Genomic DNA, 15,677 nt, shown 5'->3' on the forward strand with positions numbered 1-15,677 from the left:
CTCACCACTTCCGGTAGCGTCTCACTTGTGGTTGGTTTTTGTTTCTTGTGTGAGGTGGTCTCACTGATATTTTCTTTGAATAAACGATGCAATCCAACAGACGCTGTGTCACTGGCTGCTTTAATACAGATAAACGAATCCATCCCATATACAAGACATATCTTTACAGCTCATTTAATGTTTTTGTTGGTTTCAAAAGTATCTATATACAGTTTTTTCCCTCAAAAAGGTCAGTGCAAAGTAATTTAGACTTTAAACAAAATTTTACAAAAGTACATGTCCATTAAATTAATGAATTATGAAAGAGAGAAACAAGACAAGACTTCAAACATTCAGTAGTAATCACAATATCAAGCTTTCAGGGGTACAATACTGAAGAAAATTACAATAAGGTTGCTAAATGTTAAAAAAAGTAATAAAAGAAAGCTGGGGTATGATTAACATTCTACCATCATAAGCGAGGTAAGGTAACATTGTTTTCTGATCTGATTTTACACACACAGACACATGTCTGTCTCTACATACAGTCTAGCCACCTTAGACTCAAGACAAGTGTTTTTAAACTCGGCACGAATTGACAAGATGCAACTTCTCCAATTGCAAAAATGTCAAACGTATCCAAAGCAAATAACATGACATTTCAAAATGTGATTTCAATACAAGCACAGAGCAAAGTTAGACTGAGTTACTAAATTAATCCTGTGGCATGAACTGTGGAGACACTAAGCCGTTTTTGCAACGCATCAACAGCAGTGATATGTGGTTGGGGCTGACTTTTCTAAATGGCACAATCATTCTTGTTCTTCTTGGATGAACAAGGGAGACTTTGTTCTCTGACGCTAACACTTTAGCAAAGGAAGTACTGTACATGTACATTGCATAATACAAACTAAACATATTCCACAATTATCGTCATAAACTTAATTACATTTAGTGGGACAAAGACACACAAACAAATGGGAACATTTGGGAGCAATTATAGATGTGTGGCATATAACTGTAACCATAGTCCAAAGCATGAGGTAGAATACACTTGTTTCTACTGCAAAACATCTGTGTTTGTTCAGTGGAGGTTGTCACATAAGGGCGTCTTACAACAACAGTACCTACGTAGGTCTGAATCAATGGCAAATGCAAGTGGCATTGGTCTATGAGCACGCGCACACACACACACTGAATTCTGGCCAAAGCATAGTCACCCTAAAATACAGCGTGCTACTTTGTAAGATGTACATGTGGTAGTTGTAAATATTGAGTACCATTTGCTCGTCCATCCACTTTGACAAGGAAACAAGTGAACCCCCCGGGAAGATTTCTACGCTTCAATACTTCTCTACCTGAGAGATTACATATGTTGCTATAGCACAAGCATGTTGATGAGATGTTGGCGCGTGGAGAAGCACAGACACAGGTTACTGGAGAACACAGTATTTCTTGTAGTCCGACTCAAAGTCCTCATCCATGCTGCTTGTGTCGGCCATCTTTTTGCCATCGGTTTTCGGCATGAACAGAGAATGATCGACCCCCTGCTGCTCATAGAAGAGGATATAGGCCGAGTCTTTGTCGACTTCTTCTGACCTCACTTCCTGAAAGCACACAACGCAACGAGAAGTCAAAGCTGTACTTGCTGTAAGTCGCTCTGGATAAAAGCGTCTGCTAAATGACTAAATGTAAGTGTTAGAAATATTTCTATATGCGTTATGCAGGCTGTTCAGAAAGAGGAAGCCCTCATAATTGCAACCGCAAGCTCCCTCAAACAAGCTGACTGTTACCTTTCCTAAGCATGTAAAGTTTTTTTACTGAGCAAGTAAGCTAAACAGCTGTCAAACTCCATATTGTGTTGGAACCAGGTTCAAACTCCATATTGTAACTTTCCACTTCAAACTGAAGATGAAGTTTTCCACTCCAAGACGCACACACACACACGCGCGTGCAAGAACTTTAGGATAAAAGGAGACTGACAGTTCCTCAGACTTCAGACAACTTTGTACCACCATAGACTTGTCTCCTTGCTGCATGAAAATAAACTGCACTATTTGATAAAAGATTTTCCTGACAAGAAGCTACTGCTTCTAGCTGAGAGCTTACCTTACAGCTGCTGTCATTGTAACAGTACCATTTGTCGTTGGGGTTTTTGGCATAGGTGACATAGTGGCCTCCTCCAAGGATTCCTGAGTGACACTGTGGACGAAGGAGACAGGTGAGATCTGTATGAGACGTTTCATTCGGAGGAAGCTGAATGATACCCGAGGCAGCTGTGTGTCTCTGGTACCGGCGCTGGCGACAAGACACTCACTGAAATTGCATACAAGTTGTAAATGGGCTCCAGGCTGATGTGGTCTCTGTGGTGGTGAGGCGCGTCCAGGTCCATGCTGTCCTCCGTGAAGCCGTTGCTTTCCATCTCCGAGACGGACGTGGTGACGTCCCTGGCAGTGTCCTCCCCTGAGGTGGAGTCCAGGCCGGGGCCCTTGGCGTCGCTGCCCGTCCGGCTGGGCCCCAGGTCCAGGGGGCTGGGCCCCAGGTCCAGGGGGCTGGGCCCCAGGTCCAGGGGGCTGGGCCCCAGGTCCAGGGAGCTGGGCCCCAGGTCCAGGGAGCTGGGCCCCAGGTCCAGTGGGCTCTCCCTGCCACTGTCCAGGCTCTCCTTGCTGAGGGACAGTTGGAGCTTGCTGCCCAGGGGGAAGCCTCGGGCGCGGCCCTGCCTCCTGGCCTCCCTCCCTGGGCTGGAGGAGGGGCTGGACTCCCTGCTGGGGGTGCTGGTCATCCTGCTTGAACACAGAGGATCTGCACACAAACACAGGACATGTTGGTCTCGCTAAAAGGATGACAGGCAAATCTGAATGTTGTGATAAAAACGGTGGAACTACACCCAAACACAGAATATATAACATATTAGTCCCTCTAATGGATGAGGATTTTATCACACAACATCTGAATGTGTCTCGATGAATCTTTCCAGACCTTTCTCGTTGTTGACATTCAAGGCGGTGTTCGAGCTTGTGTCTCCGCCTCCAGCTCTTCTAGCTCCTCCCATGGAGTCAAGCTCCTCCCCCACCGCCTCCTTCCACTCTGATTGGCCGTCTTCGGGGTCTCTCGGGGTCAGGAACGCACTGGGGTCAAACTGATCTCTGGGGAACCTCACGATCTTCTGAGATTTGATCCACCGCCCATTCATGAACTGGAATCGCTTTAAATGGACTATCTGCAATTAGACAGTTTTTAGCTCATAACACTGTATCTGAGGTGAGCGAGGTGGGCGGGGTGAGCGAGGAAGGCAGGGAGGGCAGGGGACTGACCAGGATGGGAGGCAGGGAGGGCAGGGGACTGACCAGGATGGGAGGCAGGGAGGGCAGGGGACTGACCAGGATGGGAGGCAGGGAGGGCAGGGGACTGACCAGGATGGGAGGCAGGGAGGGCAGGGGACTGACCAGGATGGGAGGCAGGGAGGGCAGGGGACTGACCAGGATGGGAGGCAGGGAGGGCAGGGGACTGACCAGGATGGGAGGCAGGGAGGGCAGGGGACTGACCAGGATGGGAGGCAGGGAGGGCAGGGGACTGACCAGGATGGGAGGCAGGGAGGGCAGGGGACTGACCAGGATGGGAGGCAGGGAGGGCAGGGGACTGACCAGGATGGGAGGCAGCCTCCACAGATCCAGCTTCTTGGTGGCCAGGCGGTGGGTGCTGCACTTGGAGCAGTAGTACAGCTCGTCCTCGCCCAGCTCCTCCTCGCTCGTGAACGCCTGCAGGCAGCTGTCCAGGCTGATGGGCTCGGCCTGGGCCCTCCGACTCTGCTCCACGCTGCTGTGCTCCTCCACGATCTGCACACACACACACACACACACACACACACACAGAAAGATACACACAGTTAAAACACTTTCCATGAACAGAAGACGTGGTATAACCGCTGTAGCATGACTTGTGGAGGCCAGGGTCAGAGGAGAGCAGGGAGGCCAGGGTCAGAGGAGAGCAGGGAGGCCAGGGTCAGAGGAGAGCAGGGAGGCCAGGGTCAGAGGAGAGCAGGGAGGCCAGGGTCAGAGGAGAGCAGGGAGGCCAGCGGCAGCAGACTCACCCTCTCCTGGGACGTCTGGTAGCGCAGGTGGAGGGCTGTGGGGTCCCAGTCCACCGCCAGGAAGGAGCTTCCTACTGCCGCCTTGTCGTCATTACACTCCACTGGACAGCCTCTGCAGAACCTGGAGGAGAGGAGGTAACCCGTGGACTGATCAGCCAGCCGTACGGAGGTCAAACCAGCTCCTACAGGATGGTTGTGTGTCCTGTGCTCCATACCTGTACCAGGGGCAGCAGGCACAGGCATTTCCATCCTTCTGCACCACCCGCAGGGTGAAGGGGTACTGGTAACCCATGCTGTCATCACTGTGTCAGGGCCCACAGGAGAAACACACACACACACAAACACACATGGTTACTCATGGTCTACCTGTGTAGTCTGTGAGGTGTGTCAGGTACGCAGTGAGGCAGCAGGATGCAGAGGCAGAGGTACGTGGTGAGGCAGCAGGATGTCAAGGCGAGGCAGGCTGACACTGACCAGTCCAGGGCGTGGTTGCTGGCCTCCTGGGGGGGCAGGGGGCTGGCCAGCCGGGACACCTGCGTCCACACGGCGTCGTACAGGTCGCGGGCGCGCGTGCGCACCGTGCACGGCACGATGAGGGGCATCCCGAACAGACTGGGGCGGTTCTTCTGGGACGACAGGAAGTACAGCTCGGCCCGCATCTGGGAGGAAGAACACAGACACACACACACAGCCGTGTCAGCAACCAGTACGTGTCCCGGAGACAGCAAGAAGCCGTTTTCATAACGCATAATGAAATCTACATGTGTTGACCTGCACCCCTGACAGTATTATTCCTACAGCGTTGTCGTCATCTCCTGCAGTACCCACCATCTTCCTGTGGATGGCGATGATGTACCCGATGAAGGGGCTGTTGGGGGAGGCCGGCGTCTGTCCGTTGGAGAGGCTGGGGGCGAGGCTGGCCTCCGTCCCACAGGGCACCACAGTGCTGGGCATGCCCTCAGTCACCAGCCCCACCCCGGGAGAGTCGCCCTCCGCCATGGCCACGCCACCGTTCACCAGGCCCGGAGCCGCTCGCTCTGCTGGGGACACAAACACAGCTGGTGTGTGGAGGAACGCTACTACCCTCCCTCACCCAGCAGGAGAGTCAAGGTCCCACTAGCCAGGAGGAACGCTACTACTGATGTGTTTACGATACAAAGCTTCTGGGGTCAGATGGCTGAGCGGTTAGGAAATTGGGCTATTAATCAGAAGGTTGCCAGTTCGATTCCCGGCCGTGCAAAATGACGTTGTGTCCTTGGGCAAGGCACTTTACCCTACTTGCCTCTGGGGGAATGTCCCTGTAATTACTGTCAGTCACTCTGGATAAAAGCGCCAGCTAAATGACTAAATGTAAATGTTCTGGAAAGCTCCGGGGCGTGACAGTGAGGAGTCTGGCCTACCGTCCAGGTCTGGGTCTGTGGCGGGGGGGATGGCCGTGGACGAGCCCGGAACAGGGATCTCGAACGCGCAGAGGAAACCGCTCACCGCCCGGCGCACCTTCTGGTTATCTGACGGAAAGTTCTGGAAGACAAGACAGACAAAAGCTGTTTTTAAACTGCTGGGTGTAGGAGGATGTAGGGTTCGGGGCGTGAAGCACGGCCTAGCGATGGGGATATGCTGTGTGTCGCAACATGGATAACATGTTGTGCCTCTGTGGTGGTGACTGTAGAACAAGCTTTCAAACCAGGGCTTTCCTGTCATCACACACTACAGCACCGTGACAACCCTGACATCAACTGCACATCAGCTTCCTGTCAGCAGGGATGGGGATAGCTCAGTGTCAGAGCGTCTGAATGACAAGGAAGTCTCGGGTTACCTTGATGTTGGAAGCGTGGACCTCAGAGAGTAGGATCTGCTCTTGCCTCAGGCCACACAGCTCGCTCAGAAGTCTCTTGAGACCCGTGTACTTGTCGTCGGCGTTGAGACGCAGGCCGTAGCGCACCGGCGCCGAGCCGTCCAGCTTGATGACTTCAAACGGGAGAAAATCACTTGTATCACTTTATTCAGTTCACGGCAATAACCAGAACACATGATACTGTACACATGATACCCTAACCCCCCTCCCTCCCTCCCCTCCCTCCCCCCACCCCCCCCCTCTAAGTAGACAGTGTTTATGGAGCTCAACCTATGATCTCCATGTGCATGGAGTTGTCCATGGGCAGGGGCAGGGACAGGAAGTTGAAGGGGTCGAAGCGAGCACTGACGTGGCCGCAGGTCTTGCACTTGACCTGGGACCGGAGCTGCCCGTGGAACAGGTCCACCACGATGGAACGGTTCCTCCGCAGGTGGTTCTCCCAGGCCTGGGGATACACACACACACACACGTAAACACACACACCACCACCAACTGTCGTCAACATCGAGGCGCCAGCAAATTCAGCAAACGAAAACATCAACAGTGGAGACGATATGGGCTCAACACCACAACGCCCCCATCAACACCACCACAACACAAACTGGGTTGAGGGGGGTGAGGGATGGAAGGGGTGAGGGGTGGGAGGGGTGAGGGGTGGGAGGGGTGAGGGGTGGGAGGGAGGTTGAACTCTGACCTCAGAGGCCACCTTCCAGTCAGGTCGTCCGTCGCTGTCCTTCAGCTCCACGTAGGGCTTGTCATGGACGCGGTTCAGGTCCTCGTGAAGGCCGTCCAGCAGGAAGGCCAGCAGCTCCTGGGAGTCCTGCTGCTGGAAGCCGTTGAAGCGAGGAGCGTACTTCGCTATCGTCCACTGAGCACGCAGGGAAGACCGGGCACAGATACGTCATCTTGTTATCATGTTATGGTTTCGTTAGTATGCCAGTCGTGACAGCTGATTGGTGGGGGTGATTCAGAGGCAGGAAGGAATATTGACTGCTGATTGGTGAGCTGTACGTACTCTGAGTTTCAGGGGCGCCAGGTTCTTCTGCGTTCCGCTCCACAGCTCCTGCACCAGGTCACCGTAGCACTTGGCCATGTGACCCTTCATCCCGATAGGATTGGTCCTGCCGCGGGCACCATGCAACCAATACCATGGTGAGTTTACACAAGTGGATGCAGAGCAGTGCACAGACACAGACTGGCATACACACACCTTCACTCCCCCCCCCCCCCCCACACACACACACCTGTTGAGCTCGTAGAGATGTGTCCCTGAGGTGAAGTAGTCGGTGAGAGGCTTGGTGTTGCTCACACACTGGATGCTGGAGTTCATGAAGCAGCTGTTTCCAAGGTTACTGAGGCCTGTGGCTCCCTTCTCCGTGGGGACTGTAGGACCCAGCGGAAAAACTGCTCACGGTGCTGCCCGACCCCCACAATCACCCACAACAACCCCACAAGGTCTACTTGTACCGGTTACAAATACCAAATGACCTTGAAGCTATTCATTTCTGTTTTTGTACACAGGGTATACTTGTACTGGTTACAAATGCCAAATAGACTTGAAACTATTCATTTGTGGCTTTGAAAATGTGGCTGTAATCTCAGCTGTGTGTGTGTGTGTGTTAGCCGGCGTGAGACTGCGTGTGCTCCGGCTGAAAGGGCACCGTGTCGGCAGCGGTGCCAGTCTCACCGTTGTGACGGCTCATCCTGTTGCTGTTAGCGATGAAGGACATCTCCTCGGGCCAGCTCATGTCCTTGTTCCGCACTGAGGACGAGACCCACACAGTCAGTCACCCGGCGTGACGACACACAAGACTGGCCATTCTGTAGCTGTGACATGACTTTGACGTTTGGACCATGTGAGTACCTTCAATGACCATGTACTGCTCATCTGGGACCTTAAGCCCCTCCAAGGTGTGGTCCTCATCGTCCAGCAGGGTCAGATAGTTCTGAGGAACAAACAGAGCCATATCTCGGAAGGATTCAGTCGCCAGTTTGTATATGGTGTCAAGATCTGGGGGGGGGGGGGGGTCAACTCACTTGTACTGTATGAGAGATGGAGAGAGAGGAAAGAGGGGGGGAGAGAGAGAGAGAGCGAGAGAGAGACAGACAGACAGAGAGAGAGACAGACAGACAGAGACAGAGAGAGACAGACATAGATAGAGTTAGAGGATGGTTCACCTCACTGTTGTAGATCCACAGTCTCATGTCTTCCTCCTTGATGCGGAGTCTCTGAGCCAGGTACTCATGGATGTCCTTGATGGTTCCCACCCTGCTGAAGCAGCCTGTGTACACCAGCACACGCTTCAGGGGGGCACTGGGGGGTGGCCCGTTACCTGGAGGGGGAACAGGAACAAGAAGGAACATCTATGTGCAGGGCTGTTTGGAGGAGAGGGGGGCGTCTTGGCTGTGCTAGCACCCAGGGCTGTGTGGAGGAGAGGGGGGCGTCTTGGCTGTGCTAGCACCCAGGGCTGTGTGGAGGAGAGGGGGGCGTCTTGGCTGTGCTAGCACCCAGGGCTGTGTGGAGGAGAGGGGGGTGTCTTGGCTGTGCTAGCACCCAGGGCTGTGTGGAGGAGAGGGGGGTGTCTTGGCTGTGCTAGCACCCAGGGCTGTGTGGAGGAGAGGGGGGTGTCTTGGCTGTGCTAGCACCCAGGGCTGTGTGGAGGAGAGGGGGGCATGCGGCTCCTACCCATGTTAACCCAGGCGGTGGACTGAGGGGTGCGTGCAGGCAGCTGTTGCCTCAGGAACAGCAGGTGTCTGGGGAACAGCTCCATCTCAGCTCCCTCCGTCCTGGAGTTCCTGATCACCTGGGGACCACCATCAAGGCGTTCAGATGATCAGTACCGCTGAGATTCTGTTAGAACCACGCCTGCCTGATCCTCCACCTGCTGCTGGGTCTACTACATGCAGTATCTGTACGCGCTTTGGATGATGTACGATGTAAACACAAGAGTCACATGTATCCTTCACAGGAGGACACGCTTTATTCACTAAGACTCTTTTACCCAAAGCCACAAACAAACAAACAGTGTCTTATATGAAGCACAGCAGCAGAAGAAGAAGGATTGGGAGTGTGTCGCTTTTCGTAACAAACGGACCCTGTGTGTCATGGCCGTGTGTACGTACCGGTCTAGGCAGGCTGAGGTTGGCACCGTACCAGTGGTACAGCGCCCTCCACACCGGCTCTGGGACCAGCTCGAAATCCCTCCCCAGGGTGAGAGAGGGGAAGCGTCGGAGCAGAGCTCCCTCCATGGTGAGGGTGGGAGCCTGGGGGAGGGGGGGGAGGGGGTGGGAGCGTGACATCACAACATTAGGCTAGACTGCAACACGACAAGCTCCCTCTGGTGAAACAGACAGCAGTGCAACACGAGGACCAGGCAGCTGCTTTCATTATATTACACTCTGATACAGTTCTGCAGTCTATATCCATCCTCTCCCATACAGCAAAGGCAGTATACATGCACACACACACACACACACACACACACACAGAGTATCTTGTCACATGGATAGTGTAGCACAATCCATGTTCCATTTTCTATCTTCTGGCCTCTCTACCTTCAGAGGCTCTGTAGTGACCAGAGGCTGGTTGTCTATGGCCCCTGGCCTCGACACCGCCGTGGCCCCATCGGCCCCCAGGACACACTGGCGGTCTGAGTCCGGAGTGTCCTGCTGTCGGGGGAAGCAGATGTCCGTGGAGCTGAGCGGGAGAACATCTGAGGAGGGAACGGACTTCAGTCACCCGGCGCCCTCGCGGAGGACGATTGTTGCATTTATAACCTGCGACCTCGACGTACAATCAAATGCTCTAACCACTGAGCTGCCCCCCCGGTGAGACTCACTGGGGCTGGCGGTCTCTGAGGCTTCGGAGGCGCTGGAGACGTTGTCGGAGAACTTGTCGTCGGACGATGTGTGTGAGCCGGGGGTTCCCTCCCTGCCTGGCCCCGCCTCCGCGCCTCCCCCCAAGCTCCGCCCCCCGCCGAACGCCGACGGCTGCTCCACCACGATCCGCCTGTCGTCCTGACGACACACACGTCACAGCACTGAGGTCATGACCTCCGGCACAGGAAGACAGCTGCGAAGTGTAAGCTCATGCGCCAACATGGAAAAGGGTCGCTAAGGTCATGACCTCCACAACAGGAGCACATCTAACCCCTAACCCGAACATGGAAGGGGTTGCTAAGGTCATGACCTCTAAGACAAAAACATAACTCTGAGCTAAGGTGACAGCTAAGGGGTTAGGGTTAGGAGGTGGAAAGCAAACTATCTACCACTCATGCTGGCAGAAGCGAGCAGCTACGAAGCAGAAACAGGGAGCTGCGTACATATTTGACGTAGTCTCTCCATTGTCGCCACCAGGACACGGCGATGAGGAACCAGTAGTCTCCAGGCTGCAGGCCGCGTCTGCTCTCTCTCTCCAGCCAGCCCCTGCAGGACAGAGACCCAGCCACACTCAGAAACAAGTCAGGGGTACATCATCTTGTGTGTGTGTGTGTGTGTGTACACTGTGTATGATGACACACACCTGATAATCTGGCCTTCCTCCTCTGGAGTGGCGGGTCGCAGTCCAAGAACAATATGGCACACCTGGGGTGAAGATTAACACAGATTAAACACATAAGATTGTATTCCAGGAGAACCGTAACAGCACGACACAGCAGGTATTCAGACACCGGTGATCACCTGAAACAGCAGGTTGAGAAACTCATTGGCAAGGGCACTCTTCACACTCCATATCTGGTAATCCTCGAGGGTCAAATGGCCTTGCTGAGGAATGCAAGACAAAACAGGAGATTATATTCCCGTGTGAATCGGAGTCCTGGGTTGTGTACAGTTGCTAGACCGTGCGCACACTCGAGTCCTACCTTACTGGTGTCGTGCTCTGTCAGAATGTCCTACCTTACTGGTGTCGTGCTCTGTCAGAATGTCCTACCTTACTGGTGTCGTGCTCTGTCAGAATGTCCTACCTTACTGGTGTCGTGCTCTGTCAGAATGTCCTACCTTACTGGTGTCGTGCTCTGTCAGAATGTCCTACCTTAGTGGTGTCGTGCTCTGTCAGAATGTCCTACCTTACTGGTGTCGTGCTCTTTCAGAATGTCCTACCTTACTGGTGTCGTGCTCTTTCAGAATGTCCTACCTTAGTGGTGTCGTGCTCTGTCAGAATGTCCTACCTTAGTGGTGTCGTGCTCTTTCAGAATGTCCTACCTTAGTGGTGTCGTGCTCTTTCAGAATGTCCTACCTTAGTGGTGTTGTGCTCTTTCAGAATGTCCTACCTTAGTGGTGTTGTGCTCTTTCAGAATGTCCTACCTTAGAGGTGTCGTGCTCTTTCAGAATGTCCTACCTTAGTGGTGTCGTGCTCTGTCAGAATGTCCTCCACGATGTCAGAGACATTACTCTGCGCTTCCTGACAAAACAGACATGACGGTTTTAACAAAAAGTCGTAAATGTATATTTGTTTGTTACATCTTGCATCCACATGAGATTCATGTTAACGTGTGCAAACTGAATGGCATTCTGGGGATTGTTAGGTTTCCGAGGAGCACTGCTTACAGGGAGAGGGTCCGTGCGGTTGTCTCGCCAAACCTCGAGCAACGCCCCAATCATGTCACAGACTTCTTCACGAGAGAGAACGCCGTCGTGGTCGACGTCAAACACTTTGAAGCAGACTTGAGGAAGGGGGACACAAGGGCAAATCAGAGTCACTTTATATTCTTTAATAACAGGAAGGTCTGATCACAACAGAGGGAACAGACTCCGGCTTACACTTCTGCCTTTCTGCCAGTGGGCCCCGACAGCAAGCAGAGAGGCCACACGAGATCTCCTTGAAGTCGATGTGATTGTCCCTGTTCTCATCGAAGGCGTGAAACAATCCTGAGAGAACAGCATTTCAGAGTCAAACACAAGAATGCGATACCAAAACAAGCAAAAAAAAAACTGTATTGGTCTTAAAACTCAACACAGCCGGCTAAGTAATTTTAGTCATTTAGCAGATGCTCTTATCCAGAGCGACTTACAGTAAGTACAGGGACATTCTCCCCGAGGCAAGTAGGGTGAAGTACCTTGCCCAAGGACACAACGTAATTTTGCACAGCTGGCAACCTTCTGATTAATATCCCAACTCCCTAACTGCTCAGCAATCTGACCCCCAAACAGGTGAACAGGGTGACTAAACGTGTCATCTCTTCTCTTACCCTCACTCAGGGAGGAATGAATAGGAGGAGAAACCAGAGGGCCGAAGGTCTCCAGGTCAAATCTGCCGGTCCGAGACTGGGCCTTCAACAGCCAATACCGCTTCTCCAGGTCAATGATGTCAGACTCCTCCACTGAGAAAAACCACACAGGAAGCGTACCAAGAACATTACCGACAACTTTCCAGGAACAAAGCTTCAGTCTAAACTCAATGCTTTTATTGACTTCATAACGACACACCCGTTTCTTGTTGGTCACATCTTGTGCAATGTGCAGTAAGCAATCTGCGTTACACCCAGATCACTGCATCAAGCACTTTAATCTGCGAGACCTGATTCAACAAGGTCAGATATCGAATTACACATCTAATTAGGAAAGACTGCCACAGTAGAGGCTCCTCGGGGGAGGAAGAGGAGGATGAACATGAGAACTAACTCGAACATGTTACGCTACGTAGCTGTGTTTTTCTTCCTGTCATCCCCAATTCTTTGAGTCACCAGCCACTGCTGAACGCCCCCTAATCCGGACGGTGTCCGTGCTCGTCACTCACAGTGTGTGACTCCAGCGAGGGTCTGGTAGAAGGTGGGCATGTCGCTGTCATCTGTCAGAGTGACACACACCCCGCTGGACAGGAGCCAGCGGGAGAACGTGAAGGCTTCTTTGTTCTGGAGGAGCCAACTCTTAAACTTCTCATAGTTCACCTTCTCTCCCTGGCAGAGACCCAAACAAACAGAGATATGACCTTAATTCTGGGGCGATCCCAACCTCACTCAACGTCTGAAAATGAAACTAAATAAATCAGACAAACAGGCAGGACACCTGGTCAAACAAATGGGGTAATCGCTAGCTCGCAGCTCGATAGCACATGAGACATGGTGGATAACGCATATGATAGTTGGGAGAGAAACAAAAGAACCTTAACAGGAAGCTGGTGACGGAGAGGGACACTGATTGGTCCATGTCAACTAACCTCGGAAAAACACTTCCTGAGAGAGAGAGGGATCTCTCCATCCACTGCCTGCAGCATGCTCTCCATATCCTCTCGGGTTGCATGGCTGCCCGAATCACTGGCGAAGAGGCTGAAAATGTCTGGGGTGGGGGGGGGTGGGGGGACCAGTGTGGGTCAGATGCAGAATGTTGTACAGCAAACGAATGACATAAACACGAGCGGTTGTTTCGTAGACTCACATTTAGCTTTCTCCTCATCTCTTCCTCTGGTCAGGAGGACCAATCCAACAATGAGATTGTTGAAGTGTAGTCCTTTTGAATTACCGCCGAATGAGCTGTAAATTACCTAGACAAGATGCAAGGTGGAAGATGTCCATGCTTATTTTGCACATTGGCATCTTTCGAAATACTTGGGTGTACTGCACATAGGCTTGCTTCTCCTTTCGACAAACATCTTGACCAAAGATCCATCGTAGGAGTTGAAATTACAGGTCAAAGAAAGGGAAACTCAATTGGCACAAGCTGTGACTTGCATAACAGAACGCTTCTTAACTATCAAATCAAGCACCCTCTGCATTGTGACTGTGCATTCAGAATATCAAATAACCGGGGCGTAGTGTCTAACTGCAACACAATTCTCTCACCAGACCTCACATTACCCCAAAGTGTTCACAAAACGCTCACCTCAGCAACCCTGGGCGGCACAACATCTCCAAGCACCTCCCTTAGGAAGCACTGCTGGCTCATGTAATAGGACAGTCCACTTGTCCTGCGAAAGGCATCTTTCAGACGCTGGAGTTCTACATCTGTGACTGGGGGGGGGGGGGGGGGGGATGAAACAGGGTTTAGAAACAGACACTCAAAGACGTACGTAAACATACTTTAAACACCACACCGCCCAAACGAAGTGGCAGCCGCAAGTTTAACAAACGTAAAAAAACAAAGCTGGACTAGCGGGCGTCAACATCACTGACAGTTTATTACCATAATAGCTTCCTTGATTCTAACACAGGACCAGAGTTATCAAGCAAAATAGGCTCCCTGTAACAATAATATGGGCCGAAATACGTTGTTATCATATATACTTATAAACCCGCCAACTACAATTGATGCTGATCAGCAAGTGTTGCTGATCAGCATCAATTGTACGTATATTGACAATATGCCGTCGCTACGTCCAGGTTCCAGGTAGTTAGCTAGCTAGCTAACTGGTTAACTTGCTAGCTATATTTTTGTCGTCCTTAGCAGTTCATATGTATAGCTAATGCTTGCCCAACCTAGTTATCTGGCGAGATGAGCTACATAGATGGGTAACTGGCGTCAATTAAGTGATCATAACATAGCTAAGCATTCACAGACCCAGTAATGCCATGGTATAGGGTTATGTGAGGTGGCTAGCTCGTAATACCGTTAAGCGAGCTAGCACTTGCTAGTTGACAGTGACACAGAGGGCAACAGTGCAATGTGTTGGTTCCTCGCAACCAGACTAGATTTTTTAGTTTTACTAAGCCACTACCTTGCAAGATCCCTGATCATCATAGGTTGCCAGCTAGCTAGTTAATGGCAACTTTAGTTTGCTGTTAACGTAATGCAACTCTGTTATTGTACTGGTAACGTTACACCGCTGCACACTTAACACTCAACGCCAGTTATTGTTAACTTAGCTTACGGCTAGCTAGCTGTCACTAGCTGGTTAGCCGTCTAGCTGGTTTAGCAGAGAGTACGAGCTAACTAGGCAGGTCTCATACTTTCGCTTTGTTTACCTCTTTTAATGGCCTCGTCATACGAGAGAAACCCTATCCTCGACTCTTTGGCTCCCATGCTGTCTTCATTTCATGATAGCTGCAACACGAACGAATGTCATCAGCTGGCGCGGTCTGCTTTGTTTCTTTTGCGAGCAAACTAGCTGTCAAACTGACCCTGCTAGCACTAGCTGGATGCTCAACACTGACGCCTCCTCTACCGACCTGTCATGTGACAGTAGAGCTGTCAAAATTAGGCCTCTCGACCTACCAGTTTGCACATTCAAATAATGACACTATATATTTACATAATTTTCATCCACATGTACAAAATTACCTTTGCACAGTTACAGATAACGTAATAAAGAAAACTTGGAAAATGTACTACATGATGTATAAACCAGTTTAATGTAACGGAGGTGCTGGAACAGGGAGGTGGCAAATGTTACAATTGCGGGTCGTATAGTCAATGTCATAAACAATGCACTTTCTCTTTTTTTTTCTCATACTTTAGAGCTGACCAAATATTTTAAGATTTTCAGAACACACGATCCATATGTATAGTCTTCGTGGGAAATATAGAACAAAACTGTACAGCGACAGAGATAGTTCATATCATGGATCCTGTCATTCTCCCAATCCGTGTACATAGTATTAATAAAGCGCAATCCAATACAATCTTGTTCACATTTCAACAGCTGCATGTTATATGCTGGTAGCAATAATATTGCAGTATTAAGTCCATTATTAAGTTATCACTTCAATGAACGCCACATTCTTTAATGGTTCCCTCCTAAAATATTAGCTACATCTAAAAACATAGCTTAAAATATTGCATCTTTCTATCAATGTAAAGCCTATGTTTTCAGATGTAACC

The 15,677-nt window shown here is 51.2% G+C and overlaps 1 protein-coding gene across 2 annotated transcripts; it reads right to left on the reverse strand.

Annotated features, from left to right (window-relative positions):
* Nucleotides 1-101: 101 nt before the first annotated feature.
* On the reverse strand, nt 102-15,005 carry LOC134039463 (ubiquitin carboxyl-terminal hydrolase 32-like). Of its 2 annotated transcripts, none has more exons than XM_062485347.1 (34): nt 14,822-15,005; nt 13,743-13,870; nt 13,299-13,404; nt 13,081-13,199; nt 12,661-12,820; nt 12,113-12,244; nt 11,685-11,792; nt 11,472-11,587; nt 11,263-11,325; nt 10,605-10,688; nt 10,447-10,508; nt 10,247-10,349; nt 9,764-9,941; nt 9,480-9,637; nt 9,048-9,188; nt 8,611-8,728; nt 8,103-8,257; nt 7,789-7,870; nt 7,612-7,686; nt 7,169-7,307; nt 6,940-7,045; nt 6,619-6,792; nt 6,195-6,369; nt 5,886-6,037; nt 5,470-5,590; nt 4,898-5,106; nt 4,544-4,728; nt 4,285-4,371; nt 4,070-4,190; nt 3,624-3,815; nt 2,959-3,199; nt 2,297-2,781; nt 2,089-2,181; nt 102-1,586 (listed from the first exon to the last, which is right to left on the reverse strand). In XM_062485347.1, the coding sequence occupies exons 1-34, from the start codon at nt 14,877-14,879 to the stop codon at nt 1,413-1,415; spliced, it is 4,800 nt and encodes a 1,599-aa protein (XP_062341331.1). In that variant the 5' UTR covers nt 14,880-15,005; the 3' UTR covers nt 102-1,412. The 2 variants fall into 2 exon arrangements, with proteins under 2 accessions (XP_062341331.1, XP_062341330.1); XM_062485346.1 differs by having other exon boundaries at nt 4,898-5,109.
* Nucleotides 15,006-15,677: the final 672 nt, after the last annotated feature.

This window comes from Osmerus eperlanus, chromosome 19 (genome assembly GCF_963692335.1).
Source record: "Osmerus eperlanus chromosome 19, fOsmEpe2.1, whole genome shotgun sequence".
In the NCBI taxonomy this organism is placed as follows: Eukaryota; Metazoa; Chordata; class Actinopteri; order Osmeriformes; family Osmeridae; genus Osmerus; species Osmerus eperlanus.

Bases quoted from the DNA above. Each gene is read 5' to 3' on its own strand.
- LOC134039463 (XM_062485346.1), bottom strand. From the start codon at position 14,879: ATGGGAGCCAAAGAGTCGAGGATAGGGTTTCTCTCGTATGACGAGGCC. The intron at 11,588-11,684 runs GTAAGCCGGAGT...CCCTTCCTCAAG, and splicing joins ACTGGCAGAAAGGCAGAAGT to TCTGCTTCAAAGTGTTTGAC. The intron at 7,308-7,611 runs GTGAGACTGGCA...TGGGTCCTACAG, and splicing joins CAGGATGAGCCGTCACAACG to TCCCCACGGAGAAGGGAGCC.